Source organism: Solanum verrucosum, unplaced genomic scaffold, assembly GCF_900185275.1.
Source record: "Solanum verrucosum unplaced genomic scaffold, falcon-dt-bn FXZP01000103.1, whole genome shotgun sequence".
Classification (NCBI taxonomy): Eukaryota; Viridiplantae; Streptophyta; class Magnoliopsida; order Solanales; family Solanaceae; genus Solanum; species Solanum verrucosum.
The window spans coordinates 2,010,844-2,026,692 of record NW_026020048.1 but is presented as its reverse complement, the minus strand read 5'-3'; the positions used below and the strand labels follow the sequence as shown (position 1 = coordinate 2,026,692).

Sequence of the window (15,849 nt, the reverse complement as noted above, 5' to 3'; positions counted from 1 at the left end):
AAGATCATAAACAAACATAATCAATGCAAATGCTACACAGATGGGTGACTTCACTAACAACACACACCATACATGGAAAGATCCGTCAGAAAAAGACTTACAAGTTCCATCGACTGAAGGAAATCATGCTACTAAAAATGCTCATGCAATATTCATACACCTAAAGCAACAAGAAAACACATTCAGACATGCAATAAGCAGCAATGTTTTAGTAAATTCTTCAACCAAAAAATACCAAAACTTGTATTCCATTGAAGTAAACATTGTGTCATTAAAAGGCTTAGCCGAATGTTATTCAAAATAAAACACCTGAGCAATATATGGGAATAATTCAAATTACAATTTAACATCCCTCCTATGGATGTTGTTCATTTCACCTTTATTATAATGCAAATATAGAAATTTGGGTTCTCTATGGTATAGTACTTCGTGTAGCTGCAAAATTGTGATGGCAGGAAACCCACAAACGGTCAATGCCAAGGAGTTTGGTAAAAGAATTAAACAAACAAATCCGTTAGGATTCACATAAAAAAACTTTTGGTAACAGCCTAATAGAATTTCAAGATAAATCCACTGGAGCTCCTATGAAATGTCGAGGGCGTAACACCTTAAATCTGGCTTGAGTCTCTTCCAAATATGAACCGTCTTACCCAGTCAGAGACAACCAATGCCCTTGTACGCCAACTGACTTGTTTGCTGGAGATTCAAAAACATGGTTATCAGATTTATCCAAAAGATCAAAGAAAGATTGATGGAGAAGCAACAAGACAGAAGCTTGGAATAATTACCTAGCATACACAGAATACCAGAGCCACTGACTGCTATGCCCAATTGAAACCCAATCTCCTGGAAGTTGTGCTGCTGTTTGCTCTCCTCCCAAAGGTGCAAACTGTCCCAAATGTCGGTACCTGGAACAAGCATTTAAACTGCTGTTAAAAAATATAGAAACTTTTTCAAGCCAAAATCACAATCCAGAGCTTTAGTCCCATTCATCCTGTTTATACTTCCCTCCCATTAATGATTGTGTGCATACTCAAGACAAGCTTTCTAAGGATTCATACTGGTTTCAAAAATTAATATACTGCATGAGACCATTAGCAAAATTGTGATTACTTTATCCCAACTTCACTCGTGTTGGTGTGAGGAACATGATCCCATAGAGAGATGGTGCAAAATGATCAGACAAATCCAACTTATACCTGAATGGGTGAAAGCGATGGCGGCCTTCTCCTCTAAACCGAAGAGGACCTTCCGGATTTTTTTCACATTCCTCCATACGATTAAAGCATTTAGCTAAGTAGACACCTTGCTGAGATGCAACCTGAAAAAGTTCATGCACATACGACATAAGATATTTAATTGTGCATCCAGTAGGAACACAATAGAAGCTACACTGGTAATCTTGTCTGCATAATACCTGGGCTGTTGCTGGAAGATTCTTCATATCAGTATCCACTTGGGACAGAGCAGATTTAAATTCTTCAATGTCCACCTCAATTGATTCTTTAACACCATTGCCTTTTGATTCTTTCAAGAGATCGACAAGATTACTCATTTTTTTATTTTTCAAGTAAAGCTCCACCTGCGGGTATCTTTCACAAATGTCATTAAGGACTTCCTGAAATTCTTTGACTGTAAGTGTTCCAGAGTTATCTTTGTCTGCTTTTTGAAATATGGCAGCAATATCTTCCTGAACAATGAGAAATTTTGTGAAACAAAGATCAGTATTTGCACAATTCAATATCTAATGTCAATTCAAAGTTCAAACAAGTTCTACTTTGTCAGAAGCTGACTGTTCCCTATGTTAATTAACCAAAGTGTACTAGTAATATCAAACAAGTACCCTGAAAATCACTGTCTGCTCCATACCACTTCTTAATCAAATGAAGTAAAGTGAAAATTATTCCTGTGAAGTGTGGAGTGTTGACTGTATATATTTCCTAGCTAAGCTTCAACGATATTGTCATCAAGAAAAAAAAGAAGAAATTGAATGTTACTATCTACTCAAAACTGGTTAACAGAATAGACGAACACATATAACACATTCTAGTGGAATGCTGGATAGAATGACTACCCAATATGTATAAGGAAGGAAATGTGATCAGGAAGTGATTGAGATTACCATGACTTTGCGCTGGTTGATTGTTGCACAGTCACCAAGCGCATATACGTTCTCCTGTCCCTCAACACGCAGCCACTCATCAGTTGCTAACACTCGTCTGTTTCCCTGTTAGCAAATAGTATTACATATAACTGACATAAATACCAACAAAATCTAACAAAAGCTTGACAGAGGCATTAAATTAGCTCCCACTAAACAAGACAAAATACCTGACCAATGTGCTTCATAAACTCCATAATTACTGGACGAGTTCCAATACCAGTAGACCAGACAGCCATTCCGTAAGGCATAGAAGTTATTTCTCCACGCTTAACATCCTTAGTAGAAATTTCTTTTTCTCCTACCTTCACAACCATTGACCCTGTTTTCACATCAATACCATCTCTGTGGAATTTTTCTTCAGCAAAAGCAGTAATTCTTTTGTCAAACCTATAAATGATAAATAGATTAATATCAGAACACAAGTGAAATTGAAAAATGAGCTCATAATGGAAGCTGCATGTTTCAAATTAAACGGTTGCAGTATAACTAGAAATATTTGAATTTGCTCAGGCATCACCCATCACATAGCAGAACTTAAGACTTTTGGATGTCTCTGAGCTAATGAATTACCAACTTCTTTTGCGAATTTTTTGACTACCGAGCAACAAAAAGGCATCTACTGAAAAGATCTGCATAAACTACTAGATTTTGGAATAAAATGGTGACTCTACTCTGTTTCAACCTCTTTCCAAAGTTATATTACCCACTTTAGTATGTCATTACTTGTCAATTCTCTGAAGGTATACCGCTGTGAAGCAGCCTGATCTACTTCACCTCCCTCCAAATAAAAGAAAAAAAAAAAAGAGAAGAAAAGGAACAGAACTGAACGATTTTCTGTTTTGCTCATTCTGAAAATTATTTTCAATAAACCCAGCACTGTTAAACAAGGGCTAGTAGCCAAAGTGTTCTTTGCTTGGTGTGTCTTTCAACAGCATAATGTCCTATGCCAGGTATCACATCCTAATGTCAAGCCTTTGGGTTCAAACTCTTTGTATTTACAATAAACTCAATCAAGGGCCAGAAACTGAAACTGTAGGAAGATAATATCCATCACTAGGCATCATTGGAAAGCCAAAGATAAAGAATCACTCTCTAACACATCCTTAAATTTGCACGTTCAAACATGATTTATTGCCTCGAAGAGGTATTACTCCACCAGAACTTCTCTTTATGGGATAGGAAAAGTATATACTACTATATACTTCCAATTCCAGTAGGTGGTTGTTCGAGTAACGATGTATGAGCATGCTTATGAAATATCCTTAAGATGACTGCTTAAAAGAAGTGCTGTCTTACATGTTCAAAATATGATCTGTTGCCTCAAGAAGTGTTATCTTCACCAGATCTTTGACCTTAGGGTACAGCCTAACTATATCTTCATTGACAAAGTCATGAAGCTGTGCCGCAAACTCCACACCAGTTGGTCCACCACCAACAATAACAAAGTGAAGAAGCCTCTTTCTCTCCTCGTCACTGAGAGTAGGCAGACTTGCTTTCTCAAAACAGTCAATAACAGTTCTACGGATCTTTTGAGCATCTTCTACTTCCTGAACAAAGAGCACTCAATGTAAATGTCATGATCAATGTTTTGCATGTGCTAAATGTGGCACCAAGCTAATCTTAAATAAATTATGTTGAACTCCTAATCTTGTGATATCACAAACTTGCAGATGGTATAAAGGGGATTACCTTCAAGAAGAAGGTGTTCTCTTCAACACCAGGAATGTTGAATGTATTTACACGGGCTCCAGTGGCAATGACAAGATAGTCATAATCTACAGCAAACTCTTCCTTCCCATTCCCGTTGATGCTTAGATTTGATCGACAATATACCTTCTTGTTTTCTGGATCAATTTTGATACATTCAGCTTCCCAGTAATAGGCCTCTGCATATTTCTGCAAGGAGGATGTCAACATAATATCAGAGGAAACATGATATTTCAGTAACTTAGCCTTAATAATCATAATATGGATAGAAAAGTTGAATGGATTTATTATATTTGTAGCATGTCGGCAAAGTTGAATGAATAAATTGTGCTTCAGAGTTGGTTTAGCCAATGGAACAATTATGTCAGAGGTGCTTATATAGGCTTTGTATTGAAGAATCAAAATGAAACACAAACAAAATGTTATTATTTGAATTATTGTTTCCAACCTTTCTGATAATGTTGCGAATTGGTTCAACAACACTGCGACTTTCCACTGTGCCACATGTAACACTTGGAAGCAAAGGGGTGAATGCAAAGTAATTTCTTGGAGATATCACTTGGACATCATATGAAGGATCCTTCAGATTCTTCAAGAAACTGGTTCCAGCCCAACCAGTTCCAAGGACAACAACTTTCTTTTTTCTGTTGTTGGCCCCAACCAATTCTCCAGAATTTGAATTGTCATTCAATTTTCCTGCCTCAGAGTATGCCACAAGACCTCCACCACTATCATTTATATGAAAGGGTCAGAATAGAGGAAACTCACTTCACAGATAACATAATGGGCTGCAGTAGAAAAGTATCCATGAAGGTAGTAGGATGGAGAAAAACTAATGCCCCTAGGTAATTTTTGGAAAAAACAAGAAGGCAGACCAAGTTCAAAAAGAAATAACAATGATAATAAACTACACGCCTATGAAGCACTAGCAATGAAAGTATTCTACTCTACATGCGCTAACTGCATCATTATATTGCTCCTAAAGATATATCTTCTACTCGAGCATAGATGACAAGAAAACTTGCTTAGAAATATCACATATATAAGGCGTAATAAGTAGAGAATAATCAAATAGCGCAATTTTGTAGCACTTCTATACAAAAGGATTCCAAACGGATGTACTAAAGAGACATGCCATATTTACTGATTTTAGTACAGTAGGGAGGGAGCTTAAGCCTAGCATATATCTCATCTTATGTACCCTTGCAGCCTCAGTCCTCAGCTATCTGCATTTCACTGCCACTTCCCCTTTCTATATCCTATATTCATCTTTGATTTACAAGTCTCTATAGTAAAACATTTAGCATTCCCCATGCCGAAAAGAACTACACAACAACATCTTATTGCCCAATCATGAAGTATTAATCATCTGATCTTACAGCAATCCTGATTCAAAATGCCTTTACTATTGAATTAAACCCATAATTAAGTTACAATAAACTTGTACGTAGGAATTAGGATTGCAGGACTCTGCTTACTTCTAATTCGATCATCAAGGCAATGCAATAACTGAAACAGAGCAAAGGCAGAGGTACTTGCTCTGCAATCCATACCCAGTAATATGACTATGAGTAAATAGTAGAGTAGAAAACTATTAAATTAGGATTAATACGTAGAAGTATGTCGAATTACTGTAAAAACATCAATGTACTTAGCAGGTAGAACATTTCATCAACACCGCAAACATTTACAATTTTAGTTAGCAGATCTGAAAATAGTTATATCTAGAAACTACTTGACCATACTACAACTTCATGTCATAAGTAACCAACACCTTATTCCTTCACATATAAATTCAACACAGCTTTCATATCATCAACAACAAGCATCTATAGGTTTTGTTTGTTTGTTTTGTTTTTCCCCAGAAGCTAGAAATCAGAAAACTAAATGAAACAAACTAGTTATTCATCAAATTGAAATATGTAACCATAGCCAAATTTAAGGAAAAAGATATACCTAACAGTGAAAACAATGAGGAGCTTAGAAAGGGAAGGATTATCACGGAATGTTTTAGAAAATCTCTCAATCACCGTTACTCTCTGCATTTTGCGTTCAACTTACGCGATCTCACCTAGCAGCCTTCTCTTCAATCTATCGATAGAAATTAAAATCCATTAATTCTCCATAAACTTAAACAGTTTTATCACTACTGCTACAAAACTTCATAAATATCACCTTAAATTCCTTCAGGAGCAATAGAAATCAAAATAATCAACGAATTCTTATAAAACTATATACCTGAGAGACTTGCTGTTGCGAACGTGGCGTGAGTTGTTGAAAGAGAATATGAAGATGGAGTTAAGGCTTTTTTTTCCCCTAAGAAATGGGAATGTGAAGAGTTAAAATGAGATGAAAGTTCTAATACTTTCCAGCTTAGAGCAGCGCTGGTCTTTGCTTAACGTGTCGCCCAAGAATTAGACACATGTATTTTGGAAGGTTAAGCGCATTTTTGCTCTGTTGTCTCCGTCAAAAGTCAGCACGTTCCAACTTGGACCTTCCGTCCTTCCTTCCCACTATTATTTTTAACAAAAAATTATCTTCCTTCCGTCTTAAATTATATGTTGTATTTTTTAAAATAACAATTGATATGATTATTTAATACGCAACATCTAACGCGATTGGTAGAAAAATAGCGTTGAATCATGGAAAGCACATGAGAGCGGCTCTCACCGTCATAAGGCCGTGAAAGTTGCGTTTAATTGGCATGCTTTTTAGAGATTTGATTTGGAAAGGAAAAGCCGTGAAGAATGCGAATATCACCGACTGGTTAGGTTGGCTTCTCGTCTCATTTGACGGCTACCACACTTGATCTAATAGTACTTTAATCAATTTCTTATTTGTGTGGGAAGCTCCTTTTTTAATTATTTAAATAAAAGTTAGGTTCATGTATTCATGAGTCATGACGCCAGCTTGGAGAATTTTAGATTCAAAGTTTAATAAAAGGCAAAATCAGATTTGGGGTTCCTAAGATCTAGGTGATGAAGTGATTACAGTCATGTTCTAGAAAGAAGAGAGTTTGGGTTTTTCTAACCTGTCTTAATTCAATATTCCATCCGTTCAACGATAGTTGTATATTAAAAGTAATTGTCCAATAATATTTATCTAATTTAGAAAATCAAGAGAAAATTATATTATTTTATTCTTGCTATTAAAGAATACTACTATTTATCATTTAACACATTTCTTAAAACATTAAATTTAAAAAGTCAAAAGATAAAATAGTAATATTACCTCTATTATTTTTCTTAAGGGGTATGTCAAGTCAATATTGGACAAATGGAGTATTAGATTTGATAAATTAGTATTTTAAACATTTCCAAAGAAGGGCATAGGATGGATGATAATTTACAAAAGAATACTTGACCAAATTAAATTAAAACAAAAGAAAAAAAGAAAATGTGAGCTAGTGGGCAGTGGGTACCTCAACATTTCTATTTGCTTCTTCAACTTTATTCGATAAAAAAAAAAAGACAAAAATGCTATTCCTTCGTTCAGTACCATATTATTTCTATTTTATTTTGTATCACACACTTTTTTTTATTCATTCCAAAAAGATTGGTAAATTTATATATTTAAAGACTCTGCAAATTTATCATTTTCATTTTATCATTAATTAAAGATATTACATTTTCTAGAAAGTCATGACGCATTTAAGATGATAAAATTTTTAAAAAATATTAAAAATACGATTGAAAATATTACACTTTTACAAGTTTCACACCTTAACTATTTGTTGTTCCTTTTTTCTACTTGACCACTAACTGAATAGTTAATAATTAAAATACAAAACTCGAAAAAGAATAACTCAAATATATTTTGATCGTCAACTTTTCAAAAAGTATTTTAATACGTTACACATATTTAGCTATGAGTCCAAACTCCAAGTGTTATTATCATTTTTTAAGCTTCATGGAAGGAGTGAGAGTTGTCCAAGTTGACCTAAATTGGATATACTGTGCAAACAGGTCAACCCGGCCCAACTAAATAAGGAAACTTGGGCTTGGAGAACAAAAGTAGCTCATGAATCGGAGACCTATCGACTTATAACTCTAGTACTTTAGCCTATTGCGAGTTATAGCATTTTTTACTTATTAAATTGTTAAGTAAACATAGAAGGACATTTTCTTGAGAATTAAATAGTAACAATCATTGTAAGAATTAGACAGAAATGACATCATTTGATAGTGATAGCAAGGAGTGTCTAACCTAGCAATATACTATTGCATATGATATTATTAGTAGTTAGAAATAACCATATAATGATCTGAGTTAAGTTTTGATGATTACAAAAAAAAATGATACTCCCTCCGTCCCTTTTTAGTTGTCCACTTTAGAAATGGCACACAGATTAAGGCAACAATGATTAGCATAGTGAAGTTACAATTTTACCCTTATGACAACTTTTCACTTCAAAATTACAACCACTTATTTGAATTCTAGTGAAATAAATTGGAGGGAAACAACATACACTTTTACAATTTTCAAGAAGTGTAAATAAGGGTATAATAGGAAAAAATTTGTTGTCCTTTCTTGATTTGTCAAAATGGACAACTAAATAGGGACAACTAAAAAAGGAAATATGGACAAGTAAATAGGGACGGAGGGAGTAATTTTTTTCGTATTAATAATATCTTTCTCTTTTGCATCAAATACTTGAGTATTATTTTGAGATATATTTTGTTTAGATTTTACTGGCAAATATCCCCATAGATTAATATTTCATATGTCCAACAATAGTTGTTCACTTTTGACTTGACATACATCTTAAGAAATAATAAATAATCTTTTGAATATGTTAAATTTAATACATTGAGAAATGTATTAGATATTAAATAGACTTAATAGCAAGAATAAAATAGAAATAAAAGGATAAATTATTTATTGATTTTCTAAACTGGACAAACATTGTCAAACGACTATTTTTAATATAGTAGACAAATAAAAATGAACAGAGAGAGTAATTCATATATATACCCTTTAGAAAACTACTTTACTCAACTCAATTCCTAACCATAAAAATGGAAAAGCAAAAACGAAGAAATGAATTAAAGTAACCTTTTTCTAGTCAAATCCCTTTCATTCAAAAATCTCATGAACTTTCTTAAAGTTGCAACTTTTGAAAATTCACATGCCATTTCTTTCGGCAAAGTCCAACTGTATGAGAGGGAAAAGATGACAAAACTTTATACGAATCTTCTCCAAATGAATAAAGGGTTTAATTTGTAGAAAAAATAAAACTTGTAAGGTCTTTTTGGTCATTTAACACATCAATAAATCATTAGGTTAAGGGCTTAATACACACTTTAATTACGCAAAACAACACACTAAACCTCTTTTTAGGCTTTTTTCTAAAATCAGAAAAGAAGTAAAAAACAGTGGAAAATGGAAAACCCCAAAAAAAGCCTTTTTTTTTTTTTTCTATCGTTAAAATTAGTTAATTATAGTTAACTAAAACCCAACACTATATTCCCGTCGGCGAGTTATCTCACCGGATAATACGCCGGGCTTAGATCAATCTCGATCAAATTCTCTTCCTCCACTTCGCTATTTCTTTTGCAATCCAATTCAATCTCTATCAACTCTTCTCTATCTTCGTCATCCCACTGAAAACACACATTCTCCGGCGAATCCCAGTTTCCGATGACCGGTGAATCCCCGTCCGACGAACTGTCCGTATCCGTTTCCGGATAGTACATCGATAATGAAGCATACTTCTCAATAACCCTCAACTCTTCGTCTCTCTTCTCCTCTGTATATTCCCCGTCTTCTTCTCCTTCATACGCTTCGTATATCACCTCCAATGGCGCCCTCACATTCCACTCCACAAAGCAGTCCCCATGAAACAGCCTCGATTCCGGTTCTAGAACCGAATCCTTTTCACAACTTGAGTCCACCCTGGATTCGTCGGCATGAAACATTCTCTGTTCCGAATCCGGTTCAAACACCGAATCCTTTTCACAATTGGAGGAGTCCACATTGGAATCAATCGGGTCCAGGTCCGGATCCGGGTCAAGCACCGAATCATTCTCACACTTGGTGCTATCACCAAAATCAGCCGAAATTTGTAAAGATAAGATCTCGGATTCGGGTTTTTTGTTCTTCTTCTGTGAAATTCTCTGAGCTGCACCGAGTCTGAGCAGAAAAAGTAACAGAACAGAGGTTGAAATGATGAGTGGAGAAGCAGCAATAGTTGGAAAATATATGAAAATGATAGTGTAGAGAGTAACAATGGTGGAGAATAGAGGATATTGGGAATCCATGGTGTTGTGAAGTGGTTCAGTGAGAATGCCTTTTTTATTTAGGTTGAATTTGCATTCATTGAATATGGAGAGGGAGACGGAGGATTTGATTTAATTTTGTTTTTGACCTTATATTTTCCAACATTTAATACGAAATTAAAGTGAATATGGGAAGAAGATCGACAAAAGAGAATGGGGTTTCCATTGGAGTGATTGAATGCAAATAGGCAATGCACTCGAAACACCGAATGAGAAATTAAAAATAAAAATTCCAATGCACTCGCTATAAATATGTAGTGCCGTATTTATATTTATTTAAGGAAGATAATAATGTAAAGGATCGGATTCGTCTCTTCTCATAATTCAGCATCGATGCTAATTTGTCTTTACGGTCGTCAGACTTTAAGACTTTACTTCGGGGGTGTTTGGTAGGAGAATAATTTTTTAAAATAAATAAATAAATGAGTTATTTATTTTTAGTATTTGGTAAATAAGTAAAATAAATAAATACTTCAAAGAGTATTTATATGTAAGCTAGCAAAATATTATGAGTGTCAGGTAAGGAGTGACGGTTCGAGGTTGAGGGAGATAGCATGGTCAATAGATGGCGGTTGGGGACGTTGAGTGGGCGGAGAGCAGATAATAAACTTTGAAGTTACCAACTTGTTTTCTCTATTTCCATTAGGATAATTATTTTTTTAAAGAATTTATTTTTCTAAAGAAATATTTTAAAAAAAATATTTTGACCTACCAAACATGCACATCCATAGTAAGGGCTTTAAGCATATCTGGTCGCGCCACAAAAAATAATTATAGTTATCAATTAAATATATAATAAAATGATACAAATATATATATATTAAGAACTTATTATTTTGATGGACAATATGTTGTATTAAAATCACTTCAAATAATGTAAGTTCATTATTTATTTATTACTACTATTCAAATGGAATTTCTGGCTCCCTTTTTCTAGTATTTGTACATGTGTGAGTCAAGTCAAATATGGTGGATGTAGTTACAATGATAACCATTACATTTTTGCAACACTAAATCTAAACCAAGTATTAATATATATTTCATAATTTTTTAAGGTCCTATAAACAAAAGAAAACTAAGTCGAAAACATTAAGTTTGTTCAACCTGAGAGCACAAAGGTACGTGTAAGTGACTTAGAAAAGATCAATAAAGGTTGTATTAGGGATGCGATTTTTTCCACTAGGGATCTTTGATTCGAGGTGTTGATAGAAAATCTATTTTAATTTAGTCAGAACGTTAATGCGTTTGAAAAGCCCAGAAAAAAAAATTCACATAAAAAAGGGGGAAAAGGAGGAAGTAGCTTTGTGGGGATGGGGTTAGTGGGTTTGATTTTCAAGAAAAGGAGTGAAGATTGTGGACACTTTGTAAAGTGAGGGGGTGTCTCTGTCTGTGGGGAAGAGAGAGTTAGGCATGAAATACTAATATCTAATAGTAAGAGTTAGGTGCCTTTCATATTCATGCTAATTAAACTTTAATTGAGATGACAAATCCTTGTTTGGATATATAGAGATTGATTACTTAATTCAATATTTCATCATGCTTTTAGAAGCCTAAATTGTTTTTTGTTATACTATTATTACTTAATTACTATACAAACATGAATGCAACTAAGTAATCAATGGTTGATACAGTACATCCCCCTGTTCAATTTGTTCTCATCTCCTTAAAATTATGGGAAATTAGAGTTGTTACTTTCTTGATTTCGACATCCACAAAGCCAATGATAACTTTGTAAAAGGTATTCATTATACAATGTATAATGCTTATTACATTTTATGACATGTCATCGTGATAATCATAAGATATTATGGCTTGTATTCAAGTAGATTCACATGTATCTGAAATACATAACAAATCTCTTTCATCTCGCTATCCATTCTTGTATGTATTTGGGATCCTGGATACATGTATCTAGCTAGTGTGTATCTAATAGTGTGATTCGCATGGATATGGGATACAAAACAAAATCTCGTTCACCTCTCTCTCTATATCTTGCTCACATCCCTCCTTATTTTAGTATATCTGGTAGCAAAAATACATGTATCTAAGTGTATCATTCTTAATACATAGTAGGAGACTCTTAATTATATTAGTGGTAAGATACGTAATATTTTAAAAGTATAAATAATAATAATAGTAGTATATGTGATAGCGAAGTATGTCTAATCACATAGTTTCTCCTTTTTAGTGTTTGATCGATAAGTTAGAAAACTAATATTATTCAAAGAATATTTTGTATGTAATCTAGCAAAATATTATGGAGGTGAAATGGGGTGACAAGTGGGGTTTGGGGGTGGCGATCATGGGGTTGAGCAGGTAGTAGGAAAGAGACGATGAAAATTTGAAATGTCAATTACGGAACATATTTTCCTACTTTTATTAGGAAAAAAATCATCCCTCATTTTTAAAGGATTTATTTTCCTACAGAAAAAAATATTTTGGCAAATTAAATATTAAAAATTGGAAAATTGTTCAACTTTCGAAAAAGGTATGTAACTTTTACGAGTTTTTAGCTAAAATCATCCCCCAAGTTTAACTTAAACTTGAAGTACATTCTTCTGTTACATAAGTGAAAAAAAAACATCCCTGCACTATCCAAAAAGTTGCAAGATTCATCCTTTTGTCTATTTTTTTTTTAAGAAATTCACGCCACCAACCAAAAAAAAATATGTCAAGTCGAATTAATATGTACACACATGGTTAAGCTAGTCAAGTTGATTAATTTTTTTTAATTTTTTTAATTTTTAGAATTGAGGATTTTAATCATATTCAGACAAAATATATTCAAATTCTAAATATTCTTTGTAAAAAATATTGCTAAATACAACTCCAACTTCAAAAATTTCAAATAAAGTAATTATTTTTTAATTTTTATTACTAAATGCCTACATACTTTCACTAAATTTTCGACATTTCTGTACGTTGTAAAAAATGTGAATTGTAGGGTATATAACGTACATACGTACTAAACATTTTATTAAAGAGTTGGGCATAATATTTTTAAAAATGAACTTTTTTATATAATCTTTCTAACTGTCGGAACCTACTGTATAAATATTTCAAGACTTATGTATTGTTGCAAGTTGATTTACTTGATGATGCAAAAGACGTATAAACTAACAACACACAAAATTTTAATTCTTAGAACGAAAGATTCATTTCCTATTCATATTCTTATTCTTTTTAGGTAATTTTGATCTTCTCATTGTGGCTAAGATATGACCAAATTTTAAAATATTTTTTTTTATTGGTTCAATCAATTTCTTAATAAAAATAGAATGAAGGATGATTCTTGTTATTTTTTGGATAGCATAAGAATGTTTTTTGCTCACTTAGATAATATAAGGATGTAATCTAAATCATAGTTGAGGAATGATTTTAGCCAAAAACTCTAACTTTTACTGTCTAATTACTCATGCACTTGTGTAGTTGTGCTGATGAAAGATTAGGAAGAAGACAACTACCAAATATTTGATGGAATGGGTAATATGCACACAAGTTAGTCCGTACACAATCACAATATAAAAACACCTACAACTATTTGATTTGTATTCAAAACAATTACTACTAATTAACTTGATGGTAATGATAGGAAATCAGAATATCTCTTTGTGGTCTTCACTCTTAATCCTAAAAAAGATTTCTATTAAAAGCCCGTCAAGATTTGGATTTGGAATAAGTTACACCCTCCGTCCATTTTTAATTATAAAATATTAGTCAAATTTTTTATTGTTTGACTTTAAAAAAATAAAATCATAATACTTAAAAGTAGACGGAGAGAGCAATTACCTTCCTAAAATGACAATGACTATGGAAGGAATGGACAATGGTTTTGATTATATGATACAGTAATAAAATTAATTCTTGAAATGCCCTTGTCAAATAAATCCAAATAACATATAGGTTTTTAATTAGTTGTGCATCTAAATTCAATCATTTACATTATATTATACAAATTTAGTCGAAGCAAAGGTGCATGTAATATAGAGTAGTAGGTATTTATCATTGTTATAGCAAATACTAGTTGTCAATTTAAATTAGAGAATTAATTATCATTTTCCAACTTTGTCCTTAACATTAATTATTTTAGAATTAAGAGACACATATATAGATAAAGATTTAAAAATTAAAAATGAATATATTGATCAAAAAACACTCCTTATTAAATTTTTTCTTAAGAATTGTGTCAAATCTTATCATGACAACTAAAAAGGAACGAATAGAGTATTTTCTTTTTCCATATTTTATCCTTAGCATTAACTATTTGTTCTCAAATCACTTTTCAAGCAATAATACTAAAAATTAGGAGTAATTAGTATGATAAAATAATCATTTCAATTATTATTTCTTAAAGAGCGTGTCAAAGTTAACCGGAAGAAATAATTGTTGTTGCAATGCACGTGGTTTTGCATAAACATAAATAGGTAGGTGTCCCTAGAGAAAAGAAGACAACTTGTCAAAAGCCAACTCTACTAAACATTAGTAGTAGGATGAACCATAGGTGACCCTTAAAGTTGACATTAATTTTCATTTAAAAAACTTTAACTAGACTCAATTTATTTTAAATACTTTCTATCATGTCTCACGAGAGAAGGTCCAAAATAGTTCCTCATCTTTGGGTTAAGACTCAATATCATCTTTGAGTTTTCACATGGAGCACTAATAGTCCCTCATGTGTTGCAATATTGGTGCATTTTTGGTCCTCTCCTAAACTTTTGCCTTATTTTTAACAAATGTTGTTCATAATTTTATGTAAGGAATGACCCATCATCTTTTTATATATTTAGTAGAAATAATAACTCTATGTGAGAGAAGGTGAGAAGAAGAACATCTTGTTTTGTTTAATATAAATATTATTGCAGTTAAACTAATAACATTTTAACATATGACATTGCAAGAGAAGAAAAAATTGTACTATTGTACGTGAAATCGTCGTGATGAACCTCTTGACTTTACCTGCAATACGATTTTTACTAAACAAAATAAGGTATTTTTCTTCTCACAATCTCTCACATGGAGTTATTATTTCTACTAAATATATAAAATGACGATTAAACATTCCATAGAAAAATTATGAATAAAATCAATGTTAAAAAATAGGCAAAATTTTGAAGGAGGACCAAAAGTGCATCAATATTGCAAACATGAGGTACTATTAATGCTCCTTGTGAAAACTCAAAGATGACTTTGAGTCTTAACTCAAAAATGAGGACTATTTTGGGCCTTTTCTCCATGTCTCACTGTGTCATTTTGATATATAGTCCATTGCAATTAATTTTGGGTCTACCATGCACTACATAATTAATTGTACTAATATTGCTTCACTTCCACTAGAAATTAGAATAATGCACATTTCCAGTTAGCAAGAAACAGTGAATTTCCAGTTATCCATTATAACTAATTTATTCTGTGTCATTATATATTCTCCCTCTTAAATATTACTCTAGCTGATTTGCCTAACTGAATAACTAAACATCACAGTCCTATATTCTTCAAAAATTAAGAAAAAAATATCAAATAAAAGATGCCATTTTAATTTAGAAGATATTTCTTCAATAATTCACAATAGCATCATGAAGACAAGATGATATTAAAAAAACATGTTAGATGTTATATGAAGGAAACATGTTAGAGAAATAGTCATGCTCTATACAAAAATAAAATAAAAATTCGGGGTTACCCATTTGTTTTATTCCATAG

At 32.6% G+C, this 15,849-nt stretch overlaps 2 protein-coding genes across 2 annotated transcripts; both read right to left on the bottom strand.

The window, feature by feature from the left end:
• Nucleotides 1-251: 251 nt before the first annotated feature.
• LOC125822388 (external alternative NAD(P)H-ubiquinone oxidoreductase B2, mitochondrial) lies at nt 252-5,960 on the bottom strand. The gene is made up of 10 exons (XM_049501783.1): nt 5,828-5,960; nt 4,320-4,599; nt 3,854-4,060; nt 3,461-3,711; nt 2,332-2,551; nt 2,123-2,227; nt 1,418-1,690; nt 1,200-1,321; nt 789-908; nt 252-696 (listed from the first exon to the last, which is right to left on the bottom strand). Exons 1-10 carry the CDS (start codon nt 5,914-5,916, stop codon nt 609-611), a joined length of 1,755 nt encoding a protein of 584 aa, XP_049357740.1. The 5' UTR covers nt 5,917-5,960; the 3' UTR covers nt 252-608.
• A 3,376-nt stretch (nt 5,961-9,336) lies between these two features.
• Nucleotides 9,337-10,327, bottom strand: LOC125822322 (uncharacterized). Its single transcript, XM_049501716.1, has one exon. It carries the CDS (start codon nt 10,129-10,131, stop codon nt 9,352-9,354), a length of 780 nt encoding a protein of 259 aa, XP_049357673.1. The 5' UTR covers nt 10,132-10,327; the 3' UTR covers nt 9,337-9,351.
• Nucleotides 10,328-15,849: the final 5,522 nt, after the last annotated feature.